Genomic DNA, 27458 nt, shown 5'->3' with positions numbered 1-27458 from the left:
AATGTGATTCAAACAAAAATGAGATCAAATTCATCTTTCAACATATCTTATATGGAGACTTAAAAACAGATGAACAAGAACTGTGTGTAAGTATAAAATGAGTTATCTTTCAGCCTAGCATTTCTCAGTATTGTTGGTATGGTATTGTATGGCATACATTTCCTTTAAAAGCATTAATTATGTTTACTTCCGTATGTAAACATAAATTTATTTGCTTTTGTTTCATTTTATTTTTTGAAAATTGTATGACAACTCTAGAACTCTGTGGAAGTAGCTAAGAACTGCTTTGTGAATGTTTTGCCCTAGGCCTGCCAACTTTTCTTCCAGGCAGCAAGTCCTGCATTAAGGGGTACTGTCACAGTAATCTGTCAGTTGCAGTGGTGCTGCTCAAGGCTGAAATTGGAGATTCTCTCCAACCCCCTGCCAGAGGGGCCTCTACCTCTGGCCCTGCTCACTGATCACACTGCTTTTCAGGCCAGGAACCTGTCTCAGAATTCTCAACCAGAAGTCCAATCAGCTATGGCCACTCTCAAACTTCCTGAATTGGGAAACAACTTCATGAAACCTACATGCTATCCTTGATCTGTGCCATTAACTATGAATAAGGAAAGAAAAGGTCATATTTAAATGTTATTGCTCTATTTCTATGTATGCATTTGAAGAAATATCTAACTGAAATAAGATAAAATCAACGAGAAAAATAAATGAAAAGGCCAGAAAAGGAGGCAACAAAATAAAAAGCTAAAGGTTCTGATAACGTAAAAAAAAAAAAAATGAGTTAAATCACAACTTACTTGTGAGAAAAGAACTTACCCATTTCTGCAAGGTCTTCATTGAGTTCCTGAAGCCAGAAGATGTCCATGTCATCTAGGTCATAGCGGCAAACAGATGCTGCCAACTCCATGATGTTGATGTAGCCAGGCTCTGTGGTGTCTGGAGTGGAGCAGTGAATATACTTCCGGGGTCGGATAAACAGAACGTCCTTTACCTTCTCAGCTATAATCCTAGAAAAGCAAGAGAAAGACAATGATAACAATCAACAAATGACAGATTCCAGGCACTGAACGGATGGCTAAATGCCCTCTGGGAGGTATGGCAGATTCCTTGCTAGAAAGCAAATGGTTTTACAAATTTAGTTTTGTCATATGCTGTTAACTCACTGACTGCTAACAATATTCTTTATTCACCCTCATGGATCCTGGTTCCCACCATTCTAATTTTTAAAAAAATTTTTAGAGACAAGCTCTTGCTCAACCACCCAGGCTGGAATGCAGTGGGCAAGGTCATAGCTTACCACAGCCTTAAAGATCCAGTGATCTTCCTGCCTCAGCTTCTCAAGTAGCTGAGACTACAGGCACATGCCACCATGCCTGGCTAACGTTTAGAAAGATTTTTGGGGGGTAAGAGACGGGGTCTCACTATGTTGTCCAGGCTGGTTTTGAATTCCTGGCCTTAAGCAATCCTTCGAACTTGGCCTCCTAAAGTGTTGGGATTACTGGCATGAGCCACTACGACCGGCCCATTCATTCTAATAAAATGTTGTCACGTTAGTGTGTTCTTGGTACAAATGGCCACCAAGTTTATTTAGAAGAGGAAACCTGGGAGGGGGTGGAAAGGCACAGCCAGATCCCATACCAAAGATATATTTCAGCCAAATTAATAATTTTCTGTCATGGAGACAATACTGGATGGTATTTCTTTCTGTAAAGAAAACAGGCTTTAGTTTCACAGAGGCTTGTTTTTTTCTGCCACTCACTTACATGGTGATCTCAGGCTATTACTTTACTTCTTTGTTTGTCTATTCATTTATTTTGAGATGGAGTCTTGCTCTGTTGCCTAGGGTGGAGTGCAGTGGCGCGGTCTTGGCTCACTGCAACCTCTGCCTCCCGGGTTCAAGTGATTCTTCTGCCTCAGCCTCCCAAGTAGCTGGGATTACAGGCACCTGCCACCATGCCCAGCTAATTTTTTGTATTTTTAGTAGAGAAGGGGTTTCACCATGTTGGCCAGGCTGGTCTCGAACTCCTGACCTCGTGATCCGCCCACCTTGGCCTCCCAAAGCACTGGGATTACAGGCATGAGCCACTGTGCCTGGCCACTTACTTTATATAAGGTTCAGTTTTTTTAGCTAAAAAGTAAAGATAACAATCATTAAATATGATAAAAAATAATATCTAGCAAAGACATGAAATCAATCTAAATGTCCATCAATTATAGACTGGATAAAGAAAATGTGACACATATTCAACACGGAATACCAGGCAGCCATAAAAAAAATGAGATCATATCCTTTGCAGGGACATGGATGGAGTTGGAAGCCATTATCCTCAGCAAACTAACACAGGAACAGAAAACCAAAACCTGTATATCCTCACTTATAAGTGGGAGCTGAATTATGAAAACACATGAACACATGGTAGGGGGAACAACACACACTGTGGCCTGTCAGTGAGGGGAGGGAGAGCATCAGGAAGAATAGCTAATGCATGCTAGGCATAATAGCTTGGTGATGTGATGATCTGTGCAGCAAACCACCATGGCACACGTTTACTTATGTAACAAACCTATACATCCTGCACATGTACCCCTGAACTTAAAATAAAAGTTGAAGGGAAAAAAACGTCAAACTTGTAGGACTATTATAACAATTATATAGAAAAAAGCAGATGAAGTGTTTGGCTTAGTGTATAGTAAAAATAGATGCTCAATAACATCATTGTTATTGTTTTTATATTCCTTATTATTTTCACTATTTATGCAAATGAGTTAAAAGCCAAGAGGCCATGGAGCTATGCACACTCAATCCATTTCCCATCCATACACAATAGCAACCATAAATCTAAGCTCAAGCAGACTGATATTTCCCCTCACCCTTCCTGACATCCAAGAGCTCAAGGCAAGGAAACCAGAGAAAGAATACATTTTTTTCACGCCAAGTTATTATTGGTAGTTTAAATACTGTATGAGGCCTCAGAAAATTTAACCAAGAGAAAAATCTGGATTACTATTCTGTGGCAATTTTAAAGAACAAGGTAGGCCATCTAAAAAAATAAACAAACACATGTATATCATAAAATAATGAAAATCATTTCTCCGGAAGGCTTCTGGAGCCAGTTTTCTTTACTCTAGAGTCATCATCACATATATGGAAGGATTTATAAACATAAACATATTCCAATGAATACACATAAAATATACACAGGCATAGTCCACCCTATAAATGTAGAGAATATTGCCTCCTAAGCATTCTTCCAAAAGCCTCTGATTCCAAATAATGAACCCGAATAAAGCTAATAACAACTACACACATTTGCACATTTTAATTTTTCTACCATATGAAGTTTTTAAAGCCAAAGGGAACAAATATTTGAGGAAAAATGCAGAAACCTCAAATATTAATTGAAACTAAAATTTTGGGAATTGCTGTTAGAGGCCTGCTTCCAACTGAAACATACCCAACTAAAAAGGGTAGGACAGACATATGAATTCTTCAGAGACTATGAGATTAAATATGTCATGTTTCTTTAGTGCATGGCCTAGAAGGGAGAATATCCAATTTTTTGTCAAGAGTTATCTTTTTCTAAAAGGAAGACCATTTTGCTAACTATTCGTCTCAATTGCCTCAAATTCTACATGGAACAAGGCAGGCTATAAATGTTTTTGTATACTAATATGCTCATTAAACTTCTGGAATAAAACAGAGGAGAATATATTTATGACCTTGGGGCAGGCAAAGATATTTTAAATAAGACACAAAAGCCATTAATCATAAAGGAAGAGACTGAAAAATGAAACTAGAACTTCTGGTTATCAAAAGAGACAATTAATAGAATAAAAAGGCAATCCATGGGACAGGAGAAGATATGTGCAATTGAACATAGACAACAAAGGACTTACATCTACAATATATAATAAACTCTTACAAATTAATTAGAAAAAGACAACCCAATTAAAAGCTGGGCAAAAAACTTAAATAGATACTTCACAAATAAGGCTATCCAGATGGCAAATAAACTTTAAAAAGGTTCTCAACCTCATTAGTTATCACGGAAATGCAAACTGAAATTACAATCACTATTATCTACCAGAATAATTAAACTTAAAAAGACAGTCCAAAAATTGAAAATACTAAATGTTGGTAAGGAAATGGACAAAACAGATTATCTCTTATGCTGCTGGTGGGAGTGTGAATTCGAACAACCACTTTGGCAGCAGATATTATAGCTGAACATACACATACCCACGATCTGGCAAACCCACACTAGGTATATACTTAGCAAAGTGTACACAGATGCATACAAATGATGAATAAAAAGGCTCATATCAGCATTTTTATGGTACGTAAGAACTGGAAACAACCCAAATATGTATCAAGAGCAGAATAAAAAATATGGCATATTCACACAATACATGACACAGAAGTGAAAATTAATGAATTACTACATCCAACAGCATGGATGGATGGCAAAATCGTACTGATGAGCAAAACAATCCAGTCTCAAATGACTGTATACTGTAGGAGTCTATTCATAGGAAGCTCAAAAACTGTCAAAACTGTTACCTAAGGTGAGGGAGGTCAGTTACTGGCAGGGAAAAGAAGGAGGGGTTCTGGAATGTTGGTAATATTTTCTTTTTTTTTTAGGCAGTTCTCAGTGGCATGACCACAGCTAACTGCAGCCTCAACCTCCTGGGCTCAAGTGATCCTGCCACCTCAGCCTCCTGAGTAGCTGAAACTACAGGTGCACACCACCACGATGGCTAGTTTTAAAATCTTTTGTAGAGATGGGGTCTGTGTTGCCCAGGCTAGTCTTGAACTCCTGGGCTCAAGTGATACTCCCATCTTGGCCTTGCAAAGTGCTGGTATTACAGGCATGAGCCACTGTGCCCAGCCATGTTTTATTTCCTGATCTGGGTGGCAGATAAATGAGTGCATTTAATTTGTGAAAATTCATTGAGCTGTACAGCTTTGTGTACTTTTCTGTGTGGACATTAGACTTCAATGCAAAATTTACAATAATGATAATGACAGCAATGTCATCTCACTCATCTTTCCTCGTGTATCTTGAACTAAAGGTCTGCATCTAAGGACCAAGTCCATGACAATAAATTATATACTAAAACAGTAACACCAACTACGAGAAAATATGTGGGTAAAAGATGAAGTTAATATAAACTCACAAGGAGAAATTACTGTATTTATAATGATAGAGGGGGAAGGGATGTGAGAATTAGTGAAAAAATATGTTTGGGATTTTTAAAATGCAGCTTCAATATCTTCGAGTATATATAACATGGCTAAAGCTGGAGGAAATCCCAGGATTATCCCCCCTGGATGGGTGATTTTCTTTCTTGGCTATGTACTATGGATATAGATACTTTTTTTTTTTTTGAAACCAAGTCTCACTCTGTTGCCCAGGCTAGAGTGCAGTGGTATAATCTCAGCTTACTGCAACCTCTGCCTTCCGGGTTGAAGTGATTCTCCTGCCTCAGCCTCCCAAGTAGCTGGAATTACAGGCACATGCCACCACGCCAGGCTAATTTTTGTATTTTTAGTAGAGACGGGGTTTCACCATGTTGGCCAGGCTGGCCTCAAACTCCTGACCTCAGGTGATCCACCCACCTTGGACTCCCAAAGTGGTGGGATTACAGGCGTGAGCCACTGCGCCTGGCCTGACACACTCTTTAAATGGTCACTAGACCATTGACCAAATCAGCAAAAGCTCACAAGCCTAGAGGCATGAGCAATTTTGTTAGGATGAGGTAACCTCAACTTTCAATTTGGATGCTTGTGTGTAAATGAATGTTGTAATAACTTTCCAGAGGACTAGCCTTTGGTGAAAGGACCCACAATCACACCTGTTCTCCAGGGAAGGCTAGTGGCTGGATCAGTACTACCTCTGGCCCCTGTGGATACTGCTGTGCCAACTGAGGAGGCAATAAAAAGGTAACTGCAGTCACTCTAACCTGATCTATGGCCTCCTCCAGTGTCTTATATACAGAGACCTCTCAGTGTCTCTTCAGTTGATCTAAATATTTGGCAGGTACAGACTATGCTACATTTCCTAATAAGTGGATTAGAATCATTTGTGAACACTGCAGAAGCTGCATAAAACCAAAACCTCGTAGGTTTTGTAAAGGTTTGAAATAAATGCCTTAAAAATGAACTGGATAAGAGTTGGGTGTGGTGGTATGCTCCTGTAGTCCAAGCTACTCAGGCGGCTGAGGCAGGAAGATCACTTGAGCCCAGGAATTTGAGGCTGTAGTGAGCTATGATTACACGACTGTACTCCAGCCTGGGTGACAGAGTGCGACCTTATCTATAAACACACAAATAAAACTAACTAGATAGTAGTTACTGTAATAACAACTCTAGGAATAGTTTCCCAAGATGACCCTTGTTCATACTACCACTCTGGGATAACCACTTCTCTCCAAGCCTCCATGACTTAATCTATAAAACAAAAGACAATGATAACCCCTGCGACAGATGGTATTTTCCAAATATCACATTCTTCTACAATGTGACTTTGTCATCTTCATCAAGTAGTGAAGTCTATCTTCCTTCCCCTTAAATAGGGGAGGGCTTGTGATGGTTTTTGATCAGTAGAAGTGATGCCATGAGAACTGCAAGGCTGGGTCATAAAATGGAATGCAGCTCCCTCCTGGTTTGCAGGAATGCATGCACTTGGAGCCCTGTGCCTGAGGCCTGTAAGAAATCTGACTATGCTGAGGTTGTTAGGCTACGAGGAAGCCAAACTAATGGGAAGGCCATGTGTAGTCTATGTTATCCAAGCCCAGGGATGGGCTGTTACACAGATATGCAGTCAATAAGCCTTCAGTTGATTCCAGTGCCCAGCTATTGGGTCACTCTCAAACTTTGTCTTCTTTGATGAGGCCCTAGACACATCATGGAGCAGAGAGAAGCCATCCCCACTGTGCCCTATCTGATTTCCTGACCCACAGAATCAATGAGTATAACATAGTTGCTCTAAGCTGCTAAGTTTGGGGGCAAATTATCCTCAGCAACAGTAACTGGCACAACTGCAAAAGGACTGTTTTAAATTTTAAATAAGATAAACGTGTGTGAAAGTGCTCTGTACATTGTGCTCCTTACTGAATTCTCATAATTGAAAGTAAAAGTGATAGAATGCTGCTGCCTGAAATGGGATGAAAAAGGAGGTGTGGGAAGGAGATGGGGTGAGGGGAGTACAGGGAGATGGGAGAGGCCTAGATTACCAAATACAGCAGTGGAGTGGGAGGCAGGCATGTGTTCCCATTTATCATTAGGGGTTGTTCTCTTGACTTACTATATGAAATAGGGATATATTTTGAAAACAGAGTTAACAGGATATCCTGTTATATTGACTATGGGATATAAGACAATGAAGAATCAAAGATGACTAAGAATTTTGGCTTAAACTGAAAAGACAGAGTTACAGCTAGAAGGATAGATTTTTCTATCAGCTAAACCTAGAAAACTACAAATAGGGCTGGGCGCGGTGGCTCAAGCCTGTAATCCCAGCACTTTGGGAGGCCGAGACGGGTGGATCACGAGGTCAGGAGATCGAGACCATCCTGGCTAACACAGTGAAACCCCGTCTCTACTAAAAAATACAAAAAACTAGCCGGGCGTGGTGGCGGGCGTCTGTAGTCCCAGCTACTTGGGAGGCTGAGGCAGGAGAATGGCGTAAACCCAGGAGGCGGAGCTTGCAGTGAGCTGAGATCTGGCCACTGCACTCCAGCCTGGGCGACAGAGAGAGAGACTCTGTCTCAAAAAAAAACAACAAAAAAAAGAAAACTACAAATAGAACTGGTTTGGGAAGATCAGTAGTTCAGTTTGGGACATTTTTAGTCTGAGATGTCTACTGGACATCCAAGTGGAACTGTTGAATTGGCAGTTATATATTTGAGTCTAGAGTTTAGTAAAGAAAGTACTGATCTCCATAGTCCAGTAAGTCCAGAATTTACATTGCAAGGGGAAATAGGGACCTATCTGTATCCAATCATTTCCTCTTTCAGTTTTATTAACGATGCAGAAGTATATATTGTTAAGTGAAAAAAGCAAGTTATAGAATAATCCCATTTATTTATATATACATATATACTTGTGTATAAGCATATACTACACAGTTAATTTTTTTGTATTCTGATTTTTATTGGTATAATAATCCGTAATTTTAAAAACATACACACATGCACACAGAGTAAAACTTCATTAATCACTGTGTATTATACAACTTACAATGTTTGTTTGCTTTCAACAAAAAATGAAACACTGTTTTCCTTCCATTGGAATCTTACTGCAACAGAAACTGATTAAAATATATAAATGAATACCCAAAAAGAAATATCTGAAGCTCGCTGTTAATGACTCAAAAGCCTTCAGTCTACCTAGACACATGTAATAGGGTTAATACCATCTTTATTTGTTGAACTCACTTTCGAAAAATTTCTTTTGGTAGTCAATGCTTACCTAAGCAGCTATAATTTACAGTGTAAGATGGCTCTGTAATCTCTGTACCCCTCCCCTCAATCACCACATATATACATTATACTGAACTAACAGGAAAACTGCAGAAAGAACAGTGAAACAGATGAGAAAATCTCATCTGAAAGCCAGAAAAAAGATTCTGAAAGGATGTGCTCTATCTACTCTTATATCTCCCTCATCCATTTTCAGTTACTATAGCATGAGTAGAGTAATTCTAGCACCCAAGGATCAAGTCAATTAATTTATATATATATCCAAAATTACTGCTCTAAGTCCATTAGGAAATAAAATGCTAAAGTATTTTGATAATCTTATAAATTAGTTAATAAATAAAAAGCAAGAGTGTACTTTGGTTTTATTAGTAAAGTTTCTCTAGCTGACTAACCTGTCTATAGGCAACAAAACAAGTAACTCAAGACAGGCATGGTAGCTTGTGCCTGTAGTTCCAGCTCGTCACAAGGCTGAGGTGGGAGGATAGCTTGAGCCCAGGAGTTTGAATCTAGCCTGGGCAACATAGCAAGACCTGTCTCTTAAAAAAAAAAAGACAAACATCAAAAATACTACAACTGTGGTAGATCAAAGACGGCCACAAATCCTTTGATATGTCTTTTATTGAGAAATGGGGTCTATTTTCCTCTCCTTCAATTTGGGAGCCCTCTGCAACTGTCCTAATAAAATAGAGTGGAATTAATACTGTGTCAGTTTCTGAGCCTAGGCTTTGAAATGAGCACCTTCCACTTCTTACCTCTTAAAACATTCACTCTTGGAGTCCTGAACTGCCTGTAAGAAGTCAGACTATCCTGCTGAGACACTAGGTGGAAAGATCCTAAGACTATATGGAAATCTGTATAGTGCAGATCATAGCATCAACTACAGGGTTACAGTGGTGAATAAAACCAGTAAGGTTCCTGTGCTCTCATAGCTTTGACTTTGTAATGCCACTATCAAAGAACAGCAGAGAAGTGCTAGGTGTTCACCAAACCCTATTTCCATTTCCACCTGTGCACATAGCAAGACTGCTTTCTCCAGCCCCCTTTGCTATTAGGTGGGCCATAGGAGTGAGTTCTGGCTAATGATATGTAGGTGGGTAAGTCACTTCAAAGCCTACCCCCGCTTCCCCCTAGAAAAAAATCCCAACTGTATAACCCTCCACACACTTTTCTTGCTGACTGGATTCAGAAGTTAGAGAGTAGAAAAGAGTAGAAAAGAGAATGCGTAGTAAATAAAGGCACCATTCATAAAAAGAGCTTGTGTCCCTAAATAACTGTGTGGGGCAGAAGGGATCCGCATTCAAACCCACAATGGATGGAGGCATGTGCGAAATATAAAGACTTCATTGTGTTAAGATGCTGAGACTGGTTGGGCACAGTGGCTCACACCTGTAGTCCCAGCTACTCAGGAGGTTGAGATAGGAGGATCTCTTGAGCCTGGGAGGTAGAGGCTGTAGTGAGCTATGATCATGCCACTGCACTCCAGCCCGAGTGACAGAGATCCTGTCTCAAAAAAAAAAAAAAAAAAAAAAAAGATGCTGAGACTTTTGAGGATGTTTGCTATAACAACTGGCATATTCCAATACATAAGAATTATTTCCCAATATTTTCAAGTACATTTTTAACTTAATTTACCATTGTATTACATTAGATTAATTCTTTTTTTTTTTTTTTTTTTTTGAGACAGTCTTGCTCTGTCGCCCAGGGTGGAGTGCAGTGGCACAATCTTGGCTCAGTGCAACCTCTGTCTCCCGGGTTCAAGCGATTCTCATGCCTCAGCCTCCTGAGTAGCTGGGATTACAGGCATGAGCCACCACGCCCAGCTAATTTTTTTGTATTTTTGGTAGAGATGGGGTTTCACCATGTTAGCCAGGCTGGTCTCGAACTCCTGATCTCAAGCAATCCACCCACCTTGGCCTCCCAAAGTGCTGGGATTACAGGCCTCCCAAAGTGCTGGGATTACAGGCATGAGCCACCACACCCGGCCAGATTCATTCTTAAATTTCTCTAATAGATTTACATTTTGTAATATTTTCTCCATACAAGTGAGATTTCCATCAGCAGAAACTAAAGTCACTAACCACCTGGGTTTTAATTTTACCAAAACTAATATGAAGTAGCAAGCCCAAAGTGATACATTCAACATTTTTTGTTTTTACATTCTGATACTTTCCATATGTTATTGTGAATTGCTATAACATACTTTATTAAAAACCTTTAGCGCAGAATTAAGGAATGTCATCATGCTTTCAATGCACTCTGACTTACAATTTTTAAAATCTGGAAGGTGGAAATAATTTTTACAATTCAACAATTACTAATATAGTAATACATAATCACTGAAGATAAGAGTTTTAAATCTAAAAATAATTATTGCAAGGGATTGTTATAGAACACTTACATTCATTTAAACCTAGCAATTACATTGGAAGAGAACATTATTATTTATGGTTTTTGAGAATAAAGCTATCTTTTAATTTCAAAAACTGTTTAAACACCCTCTCAATTAGTGTAAATAGCCATATTGTTATGAGGCACTTCCTTAACTTCCAGGAGTTTTGTAAACTATAAAAACAACAACAACCAACACACACACAAAAGGAAAACTAACACAAAAGTTATAAAATTAACCAATAAAAATTAACATAATGCTGTTTTGTTATGTAGGGTGGGAAAACAGTAACATATAAGATATCTTCAAAAAGTTCATGGAAAATAAAAATCTATATGTAGATTTCAAAAATTTACACAAAAATAAATTCATACTAACTTTTACAGGCACTAAGAAGGGTAAGACATCCGTTTGAAAAGGGCACCTATTAGAGCAATATAAATTTGGCTAAAATTGAAACAAGAACAAACATCAAATTTATGGTGAAATCTGGGTAGAAGAAAGGAGAAATCGCTGTTTTACAAAAAGTTCATGGGGACAATGCCCCAAAGAAATCAGCAGTTTACAAATGGCTGGCTTGTTTTAAGAAGGGAAGAGACAAAGTTGAAGATAAAGCCCACATTCACATCATTTTCACATCGCATCAATTTGCAAGGAAAAAATTCATTTTGTTCATGCCCTAATTAAAGAGGACTGATGATTAACAGCATAAACAACAGCCAACACCACAGACATCTCAACTGGTTTAGCTTACAGTCACAATTCTTCAGTCACAATTCTGACTGAAAAATTAAAGTTAAGCAAACCTTCCACTCAATGGGTGCTGAAACTGGTTACAGCCAGATCAGCTACAGACAAGTGCAGAGCTTTCAATGGAAATTTTAAACAAGTGGGATCAAGATCCTGAAGCATTTCTTTGAAGAACTATAACAGGAGATGAAACATGGCTTTACTAGTACAATCCTGAAGACAAAGCACATTCAAAATAATGGCTACCAAGAGGTGGCAGTGGTCCAGTCAAAGCAAAAGTGGATCAGTCAAGAGTAAAGGTCATAGCAACAGTTTTTGGGGATGTTCAAGGCATTTTGCTTGTTGACTTTTTGGAGGGCCAAAGAATGATAACATCTGCTTATTATGAGTGTTTTGAAAGAGTTACCCAAAGCCTTACAGAAAACTGTTCAAGAAATCTTTACCAGAACATCCTTTGCTATCACAATGCTCCAGTTCATTCTTCTCATCAAACAAGAGTAATTTTGTGAGAGTTTCAACGGGAAATCATTAAGCATCCACCTCACAGTCCTGTTTTGGCTCCTTCTGACTTCTTTTTGTGTTCTAATCTTAAAAAAATCTTTAAGGGGTACCCATTTTCCTTCAGTTAATAATGCAAAAGAGACTGCATTGACATGGCTAAATTCCCAGGATGCTCAGTTCTCTAGGGATAAACTAAATGGCTGGTATCATTGCTTACAAAAGTGTCTTGACCTTGATGGTGCTTATGTTGAGAAACCAAGTTTATATTTTTAATTTTCATCTCCTAATTCCATTATTCCAGGAACTTTTAAAAAGTTCCCTTGTATTTGGACAGAGTGAAGCATCAAGTACAGAAATTAGCATCTCAAACTAGAAAAAAAAATTTTAAGTCACTTTGGTAGATTTGTGAAACAGGAGATTAAAAAAAAAAAATAAAACTGGCTTGGTGCAGTGGCTCATGTTTGTAATCTCAGCACTTTGGGAGGCCAAGATGGGATGATTGCTTGAGGCCAGGAGTTTGAGACCAGCCTGGACAACACAGCAAGATCCCATCTCTAAAAAAAAAAATAAAAAATAACTAGGTATGGTGGCATGTGCCTGTAGTCCCAGCTAATTGGAGAGGCTAAGGCAGGAGGATTGCTTGAGCCCAGGAGTTCAAGATTACAGTGAGCTATGATTGTGCCACTGCATTCCAGGCTGGGCAACAGAGAAGGAGACCCTGTCTCTGAAAAAAGAACTAAGATTTCAAAATATAAAACTAGGACTTCTTGCTAATTCAATAACTATGCTTTCTTTCATAGCAGCCTGACTTATAAGGAATACATGGAACCAAGGTAGGTGGGTTTGGGGTACAGTGTTCATCATTTTCAAAAAGGAAGCTGCCTAACAAATGGTGTTGTGACAACTAGATATCCACACCTAAAAAAAAAATGAACTTGGACCCCTAATACCTCAAGCCAGATACAAAAATGAACTCAAATGGATCAAAGACCTAACTGTAATAGCCAAACTATAAAATTCTTAGAAGAAAATATAGGTGTAAAACTTCTTGAGCTTGGTTTAGGCAATATTTGATATTTCTTGGATATAATATCAAAAGGACAAGCAACCAAAAAAAATAGATAAACTGGACTTCATCAAAGTTAAAAACTTTTTTTTGAGGCAGGGTCTCACTCTGTCACCCAGGCTGGAGTACAGTGGTGTGTTCATGGGTCACTGCAGCCTTAAACTCCTGGGCTCAAGCAATCCTTCCACCTAAGTCTCTTGAACAGCTGGGACTATAGGTATGTGCCACCATGGCTGGCTAATTGTTTTATTTTTTGTAGAGATGAGGACTTGCTATGTTGCCTATGATGGCCTTGAGATCCTGGTTTCAAGCCATCCTCCCACCTCAGCCTCCCAAAGTGTTGGGATTACAGGTGTGAGCCACTGCATCTGGTCCAAAATTAAAAACTGTTGTTCCTCAAAGGACACCATAAGGAAAGTAAAAAGGGAATCAATAGAATGGGAGAAAATATTTGCAAATCATATTTTTGATAAGAGACTTGTATCCAGAATATGTAAAGAAGTCTTATGACTCAACCATAAAAAGACTACCCATTAAAAAGAATTAAGTTAAGGATCTGAATAATTTCTCCAAAGACAACATAGGAGGTATGCATGGATGCAGTATTAAAAAATGGGACATTCTAGAACACTGCTGGTCAGGGAACTTTGTTGCCCTATTCATTAAAGGGTCAGATTTTCAGCAGCCAAGGACATACATACTCAAATGAATGTGATGGGGCTTACAAGAAGTGAACTGAGATGACTCATTCTGGCTGTGTGAACAGCAGCATTTCATAGAAGACAAAGATAAATCTTGTGTTTTCTGACCTCATAAAGGCTTTTTGTGATAAAGTAGAAAAGGTCTCTTGAAAAGATATATAAATGGCTAAGAGGGACATCAAGAAAAGTTGTTCAACATCATTAGCCATTAGACAAGTGCAAATCATAATCACAGTGAAATACACTTCATACCCACTAGAAAGGCTATAACAAAGAGACAGACAATAACAAGTATCAGAGAGGATGTGGAGAAAATGTAACCTTCACACATTACTGACAGGAATGTAAAATGTTGAAGATGCTATAAAAAATAGTTTGACAACTCCTCAAAATGTTAAAGATGGAGTTACCATATGACTCAATAATTCTATTCCTAGGTATGTACCCAAGAGAAAAGAAAACATATGTGCATTCAAAAACCTGTATGAATTTTCTTCTAGAAGACCTGATTAAAATACAAAAAAAAAACTGTATGAGGATGCTTGTAGCACCATTATTTGTAACAGCCCATATGTGGAAACAACCTAAATATCCATCAACTGCTGAATGGATTAACAAAATGTGGTATATCCATATAACATAATATTATTTGGTCATAAAAGTAATGAATATTGATACATGTAACACAGATGAATTTTCAAAACATTATGCTAAATGAAAAAAGTTAGACTCAAAATACCATACATTGTATGATTCCATTTATATGAAATGTCCAGAACGGGCAGATCTACAAGAACAGAAAGCAGACTAGTGGTTGTCAGGAACTCAGCAGGCCCTTCTCAAATTCATATGTTAAAGACCTAACCTATGATATGACTTTATTTGGAGACAGGGCCTATAAGTAGGTAATAAAGGTTATGAGAGGTCACAAAGATGGGGCCTTAGTCTGATAGGGCTGGTGTCCTTATAAGGAGACACCCCAGAGTTCCACCCCCACAAACTATGTGCACATACAGAAGAGGAAAGGCCATGTGAGGACACAGTGAGAAGGTGGCTGTTTACACACTAGGAAGAGAGGCCTCACCAGACATCAATCCTGACGACACTTTGATCTTGGACTTCTAGACTCTAGAACTATGAAAAAATAAATTTTTGTTCTTTAAGCCACCCAGTCTGTGGTATTTTGTTATGGCAGCCCTAGTAGACTAATACAGTGATTGCCAGGGGCTGGGGGAAGGGAAGAATGACTAGTAACTGCTAACAGATGTGGGATTTCTTTCTAGGGTGATAAAAACATTTTGGAATTACATAGGGATGACGGTTGTATAACTCCGTGAATATACTAAAAACCATCACACAATGAAAAAGGGTGAATTTTATGGTATGTGAATTCTATCTTGATTTAAAAAGTACATGGCTGGGCACGGTGGCTCACGACTGTAATCCCAGCCAAGGCAGGCGGATCACCTGAGATTGGGAGTTCGAGACCAGCCTGACCAATGTGGAGAAACCCCGTTTCTACTAAAAATACAAAATTAGCCGAGTGTGGTGGCACATGCCTGTAATCCCAACTACTCAGGAGGCTGAGGCAGGAGAATCAGTTGAACCGGGGAGACAGGTTGTGGTGAGCCTAGATCGCGCCACTGCACTCCAGTCTGGGCAAAAAGAGTGAAACTCTGTCTCAAAATAAATAAATAAATAAATAAATAAAAATAAAAAATCATAATAGGTGAATTATCTCATTTAAAAAAATCTAAGAAAAGCAAGCTGCACATTTATGAAACCCACAGAGGTCATGTGACAAACTTAGAATTTGATCTGACTGAGGAACTCAGTAAAATTTCCCTACCTCCCATTCTCCTATTTTGATTTAAAACATCACTTATTAGTTGCAATGTTGTGTCTACTTACATTAAACTCTTTCAATCAAGCGCTTGAGAAAGTGAAAAAATCTTTTGTTTTTTTGAGATGCCCGGCCAAAATAAATTTTTATTTTAGTGTAAGAAAGGCAAGTGGGCCAGGCATAGTGGCTCACACCTGTAATCTCTGCACTTGGGGAGGCTGAGGTGGGAGAATTGCTTGAGCCTGGGAGTTTGAGACCAGCCTGGGCAACATAGGGAGATCCCATCTCTACAAAAGATACAAAAATTAGTCAGGCATGGTGGTGCGCGCCTGTAGTCCTAGCTACTTGGAAGGCTGAGGTGAGAGGATCCCTTGAACCTGGGAGGTCGAGGCTGCAGTGAGCTGTGATTGTGCCACCTTGCTCTAGCCTGGGCAACACAGTGAGATCCTGTCTCAAAAACGAAAAAAAAAAAAAAAAAAAGGAATGCAAAGGGTGAAAATGGAAGGCTTAGTTCCTTGCTGCTCTCATCTTTGTTTTTCTTACTTATATTTTGGTTCTTCTCAAATTTTCTTAATTAACATTCACCATTTTCCTCTTGGTTTCCTTTTCATGTTCTCCTTACAATAACACATATTTATTGAAAACCTTTTTATCTGAACAGTAGGGGTTCTGCCCTTACGTAGTTTACAGTCACAACTTGTCTTTCTCCTTTTCTAACCACCCATTATTGTGTCTTCGTGTAGCCACTATCACATTTCTTTTTGAGACAGGGTTTTGCTCTGTTACCCAGGCTGGAGTGTAGTGGTACGATCATGGCTCACTGCAGCCTCAACCTCCCAGGCTCAAGTGATCCTTCCAACTCAGCCTCCTGAGCAGCTCGACTACAGGCGCATGCCACCATGCTCAGCTAATTTTTTTTACTTTTTGTAGAGATGAGGTCTCACTATGTTGCCCAAGCTGGTCTTGAACTCCTGGGCTCAAGTAATCTTCTTGCCTTGGCTTCCCAAAGTGCTGGGATTATAGGTGTGAGCCACCACACTCGACCCCACTATCACATTTTCTTACCCATCTATACATATACACACCTTTACTTGTGATGATTGTTCATATAAATATTTATAATGTATCTATGTGTATATATGAATATAAAAGTATTATATTCATCATATACATGATTGGGGTATAACTGACATACAATAAACTGTATATATTTTAAATGTATAAAGTTTTGACACACACATCTACATACATTTGTGCAACTAGCATCACAACCAAGATAATGTGTCCATCACCCCCGAAAGTTTCCTTGTATCCTCCTGCTTCCCTGTCTCCTCCCAGAAAACCAATGATCTGCTTTCTGTCACTAAAGATTACAGATAGTCCTTGCTTTGCATGGTGGTATGATACTGTAAAAATGACTGCAAGCTGAAACTGTGAAAAGTAATCTTAATAAACAATGGGGAAAACTATCATTCTTTAATAACCTTTAAAACTTTTGTCAAAACATTAAAAAGCTATATTCCCATTGACTATAAACATATAGGGAAATAAAAAATAATAAAACCAATATGTATTTAGTATACTATAATTGGAAACACTAGAAACATTGAGAATTACACTTTTATTTATTTGTAAAATCTTATTAAGAGTACAGTGCTTAACTCCCTTTCACTGTATAACTTACAACATGGAGTAAGCACCTTTTCTATCCCTTGGTAAATTGTCATACTCCCTTCTAAGTGTGGATTAGTTTCCAACATTTTGTTCTTTGTGCTTTCAATGTTGTAAAATACTTCCAAGAATTCCTTTAATGTGCACTTTTTCACTAGTATCACTTCCTCTGGGACATCTTCACTCTTTTCACCATAACCATTTTCTTCATTTATGTTGATAAGTTTGCCTTCACTAAGTTCTTTTTGGCTGTAAACCTAGAGCTTCTAAAACAGCAGCATATGCCCATATTCCCATGGTTAGCTATTTCTTGTATAACTCCATTCATCTTTGATTGAAATTTCTCTTCTACTGTTATCACTTTTTATTTCTTTCAATGTTTCGTAGAATTCTCCAGTGAAACCATCTGGGCTTGGAGGTATTTTTAGGGGAAGTTTTAAATTACAAATTCAATGTTACTAATAACTTTGGGGCTATTCAAATGATCTATTTCACGTGGGTCGAGTTTGGTAGTTTGTTCAGGGAACCTCCAAGGAAGGCAGGAAAAATAAAACAGAGAAATGAAAAACAGAGAACACACACACACACACCACACACACACACACACACACACACACACAATAAAAGGGCACACTGAAGTCCTAACATATTACTAATTGCATCAAATATAAGTGGTCTAAACCAATTAAAAGACAGATTGACACAGCAGATTTAAAAATATGATCCAAATATATGCTGTCTAAATAAAACATACTTAAAATACAAGGATAGAAGTAGGCTGAAAGTAAAATAATGGAGAAACACATATGATGCAAACATCACTCAAAAGAAAGCAAAAGTGACTATATTAACATCAGATAAAGTAGACTTCATAATAAAGAAAATTACCAGAGATGAAGAGGATTATATAATGATAAAAGTGTCATTCCATCAAGAAGACATAGCAATCATAAATGTGTGTGCACCAAACAACAGTGCTCCAAAACATGTGAGGCAAAAATGAACTGAACTCAAAGGGGAAATGGACAAATCCATGATTATAAAGCTATAGACTTCAACCTCTCTCAGTAACTGATAGAACCAATAAACAGAAAATCAACAAGAGTACAGAAGAACTCAACACTACCACCAACAGCGTTGAAAGAATTGACATTTATGGAATACTCTATGCAACAACAGCAGCACACACTTATTTTTAAGCACCCATGGAACATGTACTATGACAGATCATATCCTGGGCCATAAAATAAACCTCAACAAATTTAAATAACTGGAATTATATAGAGTGTGTTTTCTGATCACAGTGGAATCAAAACTAGAAACTGGCCACACACAGTGGCTCACACCCATAATCCCAGCACTTTGGGAGGCCAAGGTGGGAAGACTGCTTGAGCCCAGAAGTTCGAGACCAGCCTGGGCAATACAGTGAGATCTCATCTCTTAAAAGAAAATAATAAAATGCTCCAAGTCTAAGATATAAGAACATTAAGAAATTTTTTCTTTGGTGTTGGCTGTATTCTTAAATTCTACATTAAGTGACTTTTTTTTTTTTATACTTTTAAGTTCTAGGTACATGTGCACAACGTGCAGGTGTGTTACATATGTATACTTGTGCCATGTTGGTGTGCTGCACCCATCAACTCGTCAGCACCCATCAACTCGTCATTTACATCAGGTATAACTCCCAATGCCATCCCTCCCCATAACAGGCCCCGGTGTGTGATGTTCCCCTTCCAGAGTCCAAGTGATCTCATTGATCAATTCCCACCTATGAGTGAGAACATGCGGTGTTTGGTTTTCTGTTCTTGCGATAGTTTGCTGAGAATGATGGTTTCCAGCTGCATCCATGTCCCTACAAAGGACACAAACTCATCCTTTTTTATGGCTGCATAGTATTCCATGGTGTATATGTGCCACATTTTCTTAATCCAGTCTGTCACTGATGGACATTTGAATAATGAAAAATGTAAACACATTTATATGATGTTATTCTGAAAATTTACAGACATTAACATTTCTTTTTAAGCTTTGTGGTTTTAATTTTGCACTAAAAGTAGACATACACATTTATTTTTCTGCTAAGCAGTTTTCTTCTTAAATTATCAGTCTCATATGGGTGTGATATTTAATGGTGATTTTTTTTAAATGGAAAAGACACCTTTCTTGTTTCAAATCTCTGTATACATATCTAAGATGGAATTTTACTAAAAAATAAAAGTGACAGTATTTAGTATAAAAAAAAAGAAAATAAAAAAAACCTAGAAATCAATAACAGAAAGATAACAAGAAAACCTCCAAACACTTGGAAACCAAAAATCACACTTTGAAATAATCCATGGGTGAAAGAAGAAATTTCAAGAGAAGTTAAAAAAAAAAAATACACTTAAGAGAACGAAAATGAAATTCAACATACCAAAATTTATGAGACACGGTTAAAGCAGGTGCTGAGAGGAAAATTTATAGTACTATATGCTTACATTAGACAAGAGAAAAAGCTTCAAGTCAATAAATTAAGTTCTCAACACTAGAAACGAGAAAAAAGGAGCAAAATAAACCCGAAGTAAGCAGACGGATAAAAATAATAAAGACCAGGAATCAATGAGATTAAAAACAGAAAAGTAATGGGCCGGGTGCACTGGATCACACTTGTAATCCTAGCACTTTGGGAGGCCGAGGTGGGCAGATTGCTTGAGCCCAGGAGTTCAAGACCAGCCTGGGCAACATGGTGAAACCCCTGTTTCTACAGAAAAAAAAACAAACAAACCAAAAAACAAAAATTAGCCCGGCATGGTGGCATGCACCTGTAGTCCCAGCTACTTAGGAGGCTGAGGCAGGAGGATCACTTGAGCCCAAAAGGTCCAGGCTGTAGTGAGCTGTGATCATGCCACTGTACTCCAGCCTGAGTGACAGAGTAAGACCCTGTCTCTAAAAACAAAACAGAAAAATAAAAAGAGTGTTCTGTGAAATGATCAAGATAACTGACCAACCCATAGCAAGAAAAAAAGATAAGACAAAAATTGCCAATAATAGGAATGAAAGAGGGATACTATTTTTTTTTTTTAACTTGTTTCAAGTATGTTCACAACTGTTCACTGAAGCATTTTTATGTTGGCTGTTTTAAAATCTTTGTTAAACTATTCTAATATCTGGCATCTTGGTGTCAGCATCCGTTTTTGGTCAGGTTAAGATCTTCCTGATTCTTGATGAGTAATTTTCTACTGAAACCTAGACATCTGGGGTATTACGAGACTCTGGATCTTATGCAAACCTTTGATTTTGGTTGGCTTCCTATGACACTATCTGGCTGGAGATCAGGGTTGGGGGCAATGCCTTGTTACCACCAGGTGGTTGTATAAGACCTAGTTCACCATTTGGCCTGTGTCAACATCCCTGTTACTGTTAGGTGGGGCTGAGAGCTTCAGCTCCCCACTAGGCTTCCACGGACACCTCCATTGCTGGGATTGGTAAGAATGCCTTGCTATTGTTTCCTGCATGGCCTCCACTGACACTGCTGAACAGAGGTGAAAATCCTGACTGTCCACTCAGTCTCCTCTAACACAACCCTAGATGTGGTACACCACTGCGGTCTAGGCTCCCTACTCCATCTTTGCTAGAGAAGGTTGGGGTGGCCCAAAGTATTTTTCTGTGGTGTTTGACTGGAGAAGAGTTTTCTGTCTAAAATTTTTCCATGTTGGCCAGGCACAGTGATTCATGCCTGTAATCCCAGCACTTTGGGAGGCCAAAGTGGGTGGATCACTTGAGGTCAGGAGTTTGAGACCAGCCTGGCCAACATGGTGAAACCCCACCTCTACCAAAAATACAAAAATTAGCTGGGTGTGGTGGTGTGCACCTGCAATCCCAGCTACTTGGGAGGCTGAGGCAGGAAAATCACTTGAACCAGGGAAGTGAAAGTTGCAGTAAGCAGAGATGGCACCACTGCACTCCAGCCTGGGTGACAGAGACTGAGTCTCAAAAAAATAATAATAATAAAATAAAAAAATAAAGGTTTCCCATCTGATAGGCTGTCCCTTTCCTGGTCATTTGGCTAGAGAGGACAGGCTTTTCTTAGTTTTTATTTTTTGCTTTTTGCTGGTTTGTGCTTCTGGGTTGCTAGCTTCTCCAGCACCAACGCTGGGAGCAAAAAGAAATCCCAGGGAACATAAAACTGGGTTGTTCCTCAAGTCTCAAGGACTCTAGCTGTTCTGCTTTCTTCTGATCTTTCAAAGTCTTACGTTTGCATTATATAAAATGCTCAGGGTTTTTAATTGTACTTAGTGGGAGGCATAGGGAAAAGCACACCTACTCCATCTTTTTGGAAGTAGAAGTCTAGCCAAGATTGAATTTTAAAATGAAAGCAACACAGGGAATACTATGAACCATTTTATACAGGTAAATTCAACAACTTAGATGAAACAAACCTGTACCTTAAACTACAAACTACCCAAAGTCACCCAGTTTGAAATAGTTACAGGGCTATTCAAATGATCTATTAAAGGACTCAAATTTGCCATGTGCAGTGGCTCACGCCAGTAATCCCAACATTTTGGCAGGCTGAGGTGGGAGGATCACTTGAGCCCAGGAGTTTCAGACCAGGCTGGCCAACACAGGAGGACTTTGTCTCTACAAAAAATTCTAAAAAAATTAGCTGTGTATGGTGGCACAGGCCTGTGGTCCCAGCTCTTGGGAGGCTGAGGTGGGAAGACTGCTTGGACTTAGGAGGTTGAGGCTGCAGTGAACTGTGATTGTGCCATTTCACTGCAGCCTGGGTGACAGAGCAAGGCCTCAAACAAACAAACAACAACAACAACAACAACAACTCAAATTTATAGTTAATAGTTAAGCAAATCCCCAAAGAGAAGCCTCTAGGTCCGGAGTGTTTCATTGGAGAATTCTATCAAACATTTTAATAAGAATTAACTCTAGTTCTACACCATTTCTTCCAAAAACTGGAAGAGGAAGCAATATTTCCCAACTAATTTTATAAGGCCAATATTACCCTGATACAATACAGATATAAACATCATGAGAGGTTGGGCGCACTGGCTCATGGCTGTAATCTCAGCACTTTGGGAGGCTGATGCTGGAGGGCTGCTTGAGGTCAGGAGCTTGAGACCAGCCTGGGCAACATGGTGAAACCCTGTCTCTATAAAAAATACAAAAATCAGCTGGGTGTGGCAACGAACACTTGTAATCCCAGCTACTCAGGAAGCTGAGGCAGGAGGATCACTTGAGCCTAGGAGGTGGAGGTTGTACCGGGCTTGAGATGGTGCCACTGCACTCCAGCCTGGGCAACAGAGCGAGACCCTGTCTCTCACATTATATATATGTATAAATTATATTATAAATTATATAAGACTACAGGTCACTATTCCTCGGGAACATAAAAATAAGACATAAAAATATATAGACATAACAATTTCCAACAAGATATTTGCAAATCAAATCAAGCAATATAAAAATATAATATAATCCCTGATCAACTTGGTGTTATAGACTGAATTGTGTCACTCCCAAAGTGACTGTATTTGGAGACAAGAGCTACAGGAGGTAATTAAGCTTAAATAACGTCATAAGGGAAAGGCCATGTGAGCACACAGTGAGAAGGAGGCAAGCAAGGAAGACAGCCCTTACCAGAAACTGAACTCTGCAAGACCTTGATGTAGGACTTCCAGCCTCCAGAACATTGAGAAATAAATTTCTGTTGTTTAAGCCATCCAGCCTGTGATATTTTGTTATGGCAGCCCAACTTGACTAATACTCAGGTTTGTTCCAGCAATGCAAGGATGGTGCAATATTAAAAAAATCAATCAATGTAATCTATAACATTAACAGGCTGAAGAAGAAAAAAATCACCTGATCATATCATTTGATAGGGATCATTTCAGTTGACAAAATTGAAAATCCATTTATGAAAAAAACTACCACACACTAGGAGTAGAGGTGAACTTCTTCAACTTGACAAAGAACATCTATGAAAAACCCTATAGTGGCCAGACGTGGTGGCTCATGCCTGTAATCCCAGTACTTTGGGAGGCTGAGACGGGCAGATCACAAGGCCAGCAGATCGAGACCATCCTGGCTAACACGGTGAAACTCCGTCTCTACTAAAAATACAAAAAATTAGCCGGGCGTGGTGGTGGGCGCCTGTAGTCCCAGCTACTTGGGAGGCTGAGGCAGGAGAATGGCTTGAACCCGGGAGGTGGAGCTTGCAGTGAGCTGAGATCGCACCACTGTACTCCAGCCTGGGGGACAGAGTGAGACTCTGTCTAAAAAAAAAAAAAAAAAAAGAAAAAAGAAAGAAAAACCCTATAGTTAATATCATACTTAATATATTGAAAGACTAAAAGCCTTCCACCTAAGACTGGGAACAAGACAAGGATGTCTGCTCTCTCCACTGCTATTTGACATATTACTAGACATTTTAGCTACTAGAATAAGGCAAGAAAAGAAATAAAAAGTAAACAGATTGGAAAGAAAGAAAGAACACCATCTTTATTTGCAGGTGACATGATGATTTACACAGAAAATCCTAAGGAACCTCTTTTTTTTTTTTTTTTTTTTTTTTTTTAAATAAAACTGCCAGAACTAAGTAATTCAGCAGGGTTACAGGAACACAAGATCAACACACAAAAATTGATTGTATTTGTATATACTAGCAATGACCATGTGGAAACCTAAATTATAAATACAATACCATTAACAATTGCTCAAAAAATTTTAACACTTAAGTATAAACTTAGCAAAATGTGTACAGGACTTGTACAGATGTCAATTCTCCCCAAGTGATATAGGTTTAATACAATCCTTATGAAAATCCAGCAAGATTTTTTGTATATATGGAAAGCTTATTATAAAATTTGAATGGAAAGACAAAGAAAATGGAATAGCCACAGCAATTTTGAAAAAAAAATAAAGTGGGGAGAATCAACTTACCTGATTTTGAACTTTGACCTATGCTTCCCATCTTAACAAAATTCAAAATGGTTCATGCATTTAAATGTAAAACTATAAAACTCTTAAAAGAAAACAGGAGAATATACCTACACACACACACACACACACACATATATATATGTATTTTTTTTTTTTTTTGAGATGGAGTCTCTCTCTGTTGCCCAGGCTGGAGTGCAGTGGCACGATCTCGGCTCACTGCAAGCCACCACACCCGGGTAATTTTTTTGTCTTTTTTAGTAGAGACGGGGTTTCACCGGGTTAGCTAGGATGGTCTCCATCGCCTGACCTTGTGATCCGCCCACCTCGGCCTCCCAAAGTGCTCGGATTACAGGCGTGAGCCACTGCACCCAGCCGAGAATATTTTTGAGACATAGAGCTAAGTGAAAAGTTCACCGCAGGACATTAAAAGCATGATCCAAAAGAAAAAAAAAATCAATAAATCGAACTTCATCAAAATCATAAACTTACACTTTGTGAATGACCCTGTTAACAGGATGAAAAGTCAATCTATAAATAGACTGGGAGAAAATATTTGCAAATCACATGTTTGACAATGGATTCATATCTCAAATTTATAAGTAATTCTCAACACTCGATAGTAAAAAAAACAAAGAATCTGATTAGAAAACAGGCAAAGATATATTTCACTGAAAAGGGTATATGGATGGCAAATAGAAAGCTCAGTCAAAAAACCTTAAGACTAGCTCCAAGTTAAAAGGCAAGTCTGAGAGTAACTTCATACCATGGGGCTAAATAGGCCTGAATTTATATAGTTCTTAAAAATGTTAATTGAACTCATTTGATTTTCAAAATCTGTTGAAGGACATGAAAACAAATTATTTATTAAAGTTCCAATATAATTTCATATCACAAAGATTTAATTTTTAAGGCGACTTACAAAATCCAGAAAGTAAAATCACAAGACATAGTTTGACCCATGCAAAATGATGACAGTTAAGGGTTGCTGCGATAAGCAACTGTGGTTGAGGAAATTAGGTACTTCAAACAAAGTTTAGGTACTCCCACCAAATCCTAAACAGGCTGAGCCTCCAATATGGCTGGCTCATATTGAAAGCCAAAAGAGAAATCCAAGAAAGATGATAAAAGTATGGAGATTTCCATTAAATTGAGAAAATAAGATAAACATATTTCATAATAAAATTGTTCTCAAAGTGTCATCCCCAGATTAGTGGCATCAGTATCGTGTTGGGAGTTGTTAGAAATGCAAATTCTCAGACCTCACACCTCAGATCTACTAAACCAAAAATTGGGGGTGAGGTTAAGAAATCTGTTCTAACAAGCCCTCCAAATGACTCTGATGCACCCTAAAATTTGAGAATTACTGTTCCATAGGAAAGGCTACATACTACAAGTCTTATTGATATTTTCTAAAAAACAGAAACTGATATACCTACCAAGAGCAACCAGTTAAGGATTTCATTAAGGAATTCAATATGATCAATAATTTAATAGTCTGCCTTGTTGTTCCATTAAAATTAAGAGTTTCATATGATAGGCAAAGAACTATGGGAAACAGAAGAGATTTACCAACAATTCACAGCACTTATAATGGTAAATGTTTGCAGCCCTCAGAACAAATATTAGAGCACTGAAGCCACACATGAATTAGGAACGCACATCCCTATATTTGAAAACAACTTAAACTCTTTTAGTTCCTAAAATTACTGCTCTTAGGCTGAGTGCAGGGGTTCACACATTTAATTTTAGCACTTGGGAGGCCGAGGTGGGCAAATTACTTGAGGCTGGGAGTTTGAGACCAGACTGGCCAACATGGTGAAACTCCTTCTCTACTAAAACTACAAAAATCAGCTGGGCATGGTGGCACATGCCTGTAAACCCAGCTACTCAGGTGGCTGAGGCACGAGAATCACTTGAACTCAGGAGGCGGAGGTTGCAGTGAGCTGACATCACGCCACTGCACTCTAGCCTGAGTGATAGAGCGAGACTCTGTCTCAAAAAATTAAAAAAATGAAAATAAATTACTGTTCTTAAACCGTTGCTCCATTCTTGCTACCCTACTTATCCACGGCTCACTTAACAGATAACATTTTTAAAGTGGTACATGGGCCATTTTCCACTCAGTCTAAAAGATTAAAATCACCTCCAATGAGTAGACAATTGATACTGGCTTACCAACAAGACCAAAGTCAAGATGTTAGTCACACTCAATAATCCTCGGAGTATCAACGGAATGGTGATGGTCAACTCAGCACCAGGGCTGCTATAGTTGTACAAAAATACTGACAACAAGGACATGAAAACACTCAACTCCTATGTTCATTGATGATGCTATTCTGATTTTTAGGGGGCAGGAGATGGTGCTGATGAGCCAGTAAGTTTTGAGACATATGCTGAGCAAGGCTGTGGAGCTTTAATTAACAGGGCATAGGCAGCCTCTCTGTGGGTAGGACAGCCTGGGTTTCTAGAAATGATTCCAACAAGCATTTCTGGAGCATGACTAGGTCTTGAAAACCTAGTACTAGCAGCAGAGAATTCAAGGATGTTATCTCTGCCCTTAAAAAAATCTAATATGTAATAGAAATAGATGGGTGTACAATAAGATCTACAATTTCTCACAGTAACCAGCAGGTCCCACTAGCCCCTTTATTTGGCACTCTACATTCTATTCATTCATTCATTCACTCAAACTTTTACTCAACATTTTGTTTAATGCCAACCTTTGTGTAAAGTATTGGAAACACAAAGACCAGAAAGAAAAAATGGCTTCCAAAACCAGTCGCTACTCTTTAGCTGAACTTATTACTTATTACTTCCTCTGGCAGAAAAGTCCTTCTCTCCTCTTTCTACAAAACCAAAGCCCTCTCCTACTTCAATTTTCTTCTCAGGTCTAATGTAAATGAAGGCCATGTGCTTATAGTCAACTCAATCATTCAGTAATCCCCTTTTATTTGGGTTTATGCATTTTACAAACTCTATGTTTTTGGCCCTCTGTTTATAGGTACCATTACTCTATGTTTTTGATCCTCTATTTATAGATACTATTACTTTAAGGCCCTATATTATATATAAGTTATATATAATACATAAGTTATATATGTTATATATTATGTTATATAATAT

At 38.5% G+C, this 27458-nt stretch overlaps 1 protein-coding gene across 1 annotated transcript in view; it reads right to left on the bottom strand.

Moving 5' to 3' along the window:
* JADE3 (jade family PHD finger 3) overlaps positions 1–27458 on the bottom strand; it is an 83259-nt gene that overhangs the window by 40097 nt on the left and 15704 nt on the right. Inside the window, exon 4 of the mRNA XM_011938693.1 lies at positions 814–1004. Coding sequence (XP_011794083.1) covers positions 814–1004 — 191 coding nt within the window. The remainder of the gene's footprint in view (positions 1–813; positions 1005–27458) is intronic.

Source organism: Colobus angolensis, unplaced genomic scaffold, assembly GCF_000951035.1.
Source record: "Colobus angolensis palliatus isolate OR3802 unplaced genomic scaffold, Cang.pa_1.0 Scaffold176, whole genome shotgun sequence".
NCBI lineage: Eukaryota > Metazoa > Chordata > Mammalia > Primates > Cercopithecidae > Colobus > Colobus angolensis.
The sequence above is the reverse complement of the archived record's forward strand: the minus strand, read 5'-3'. Positions and strand labels throughout refer to the sequence as shown.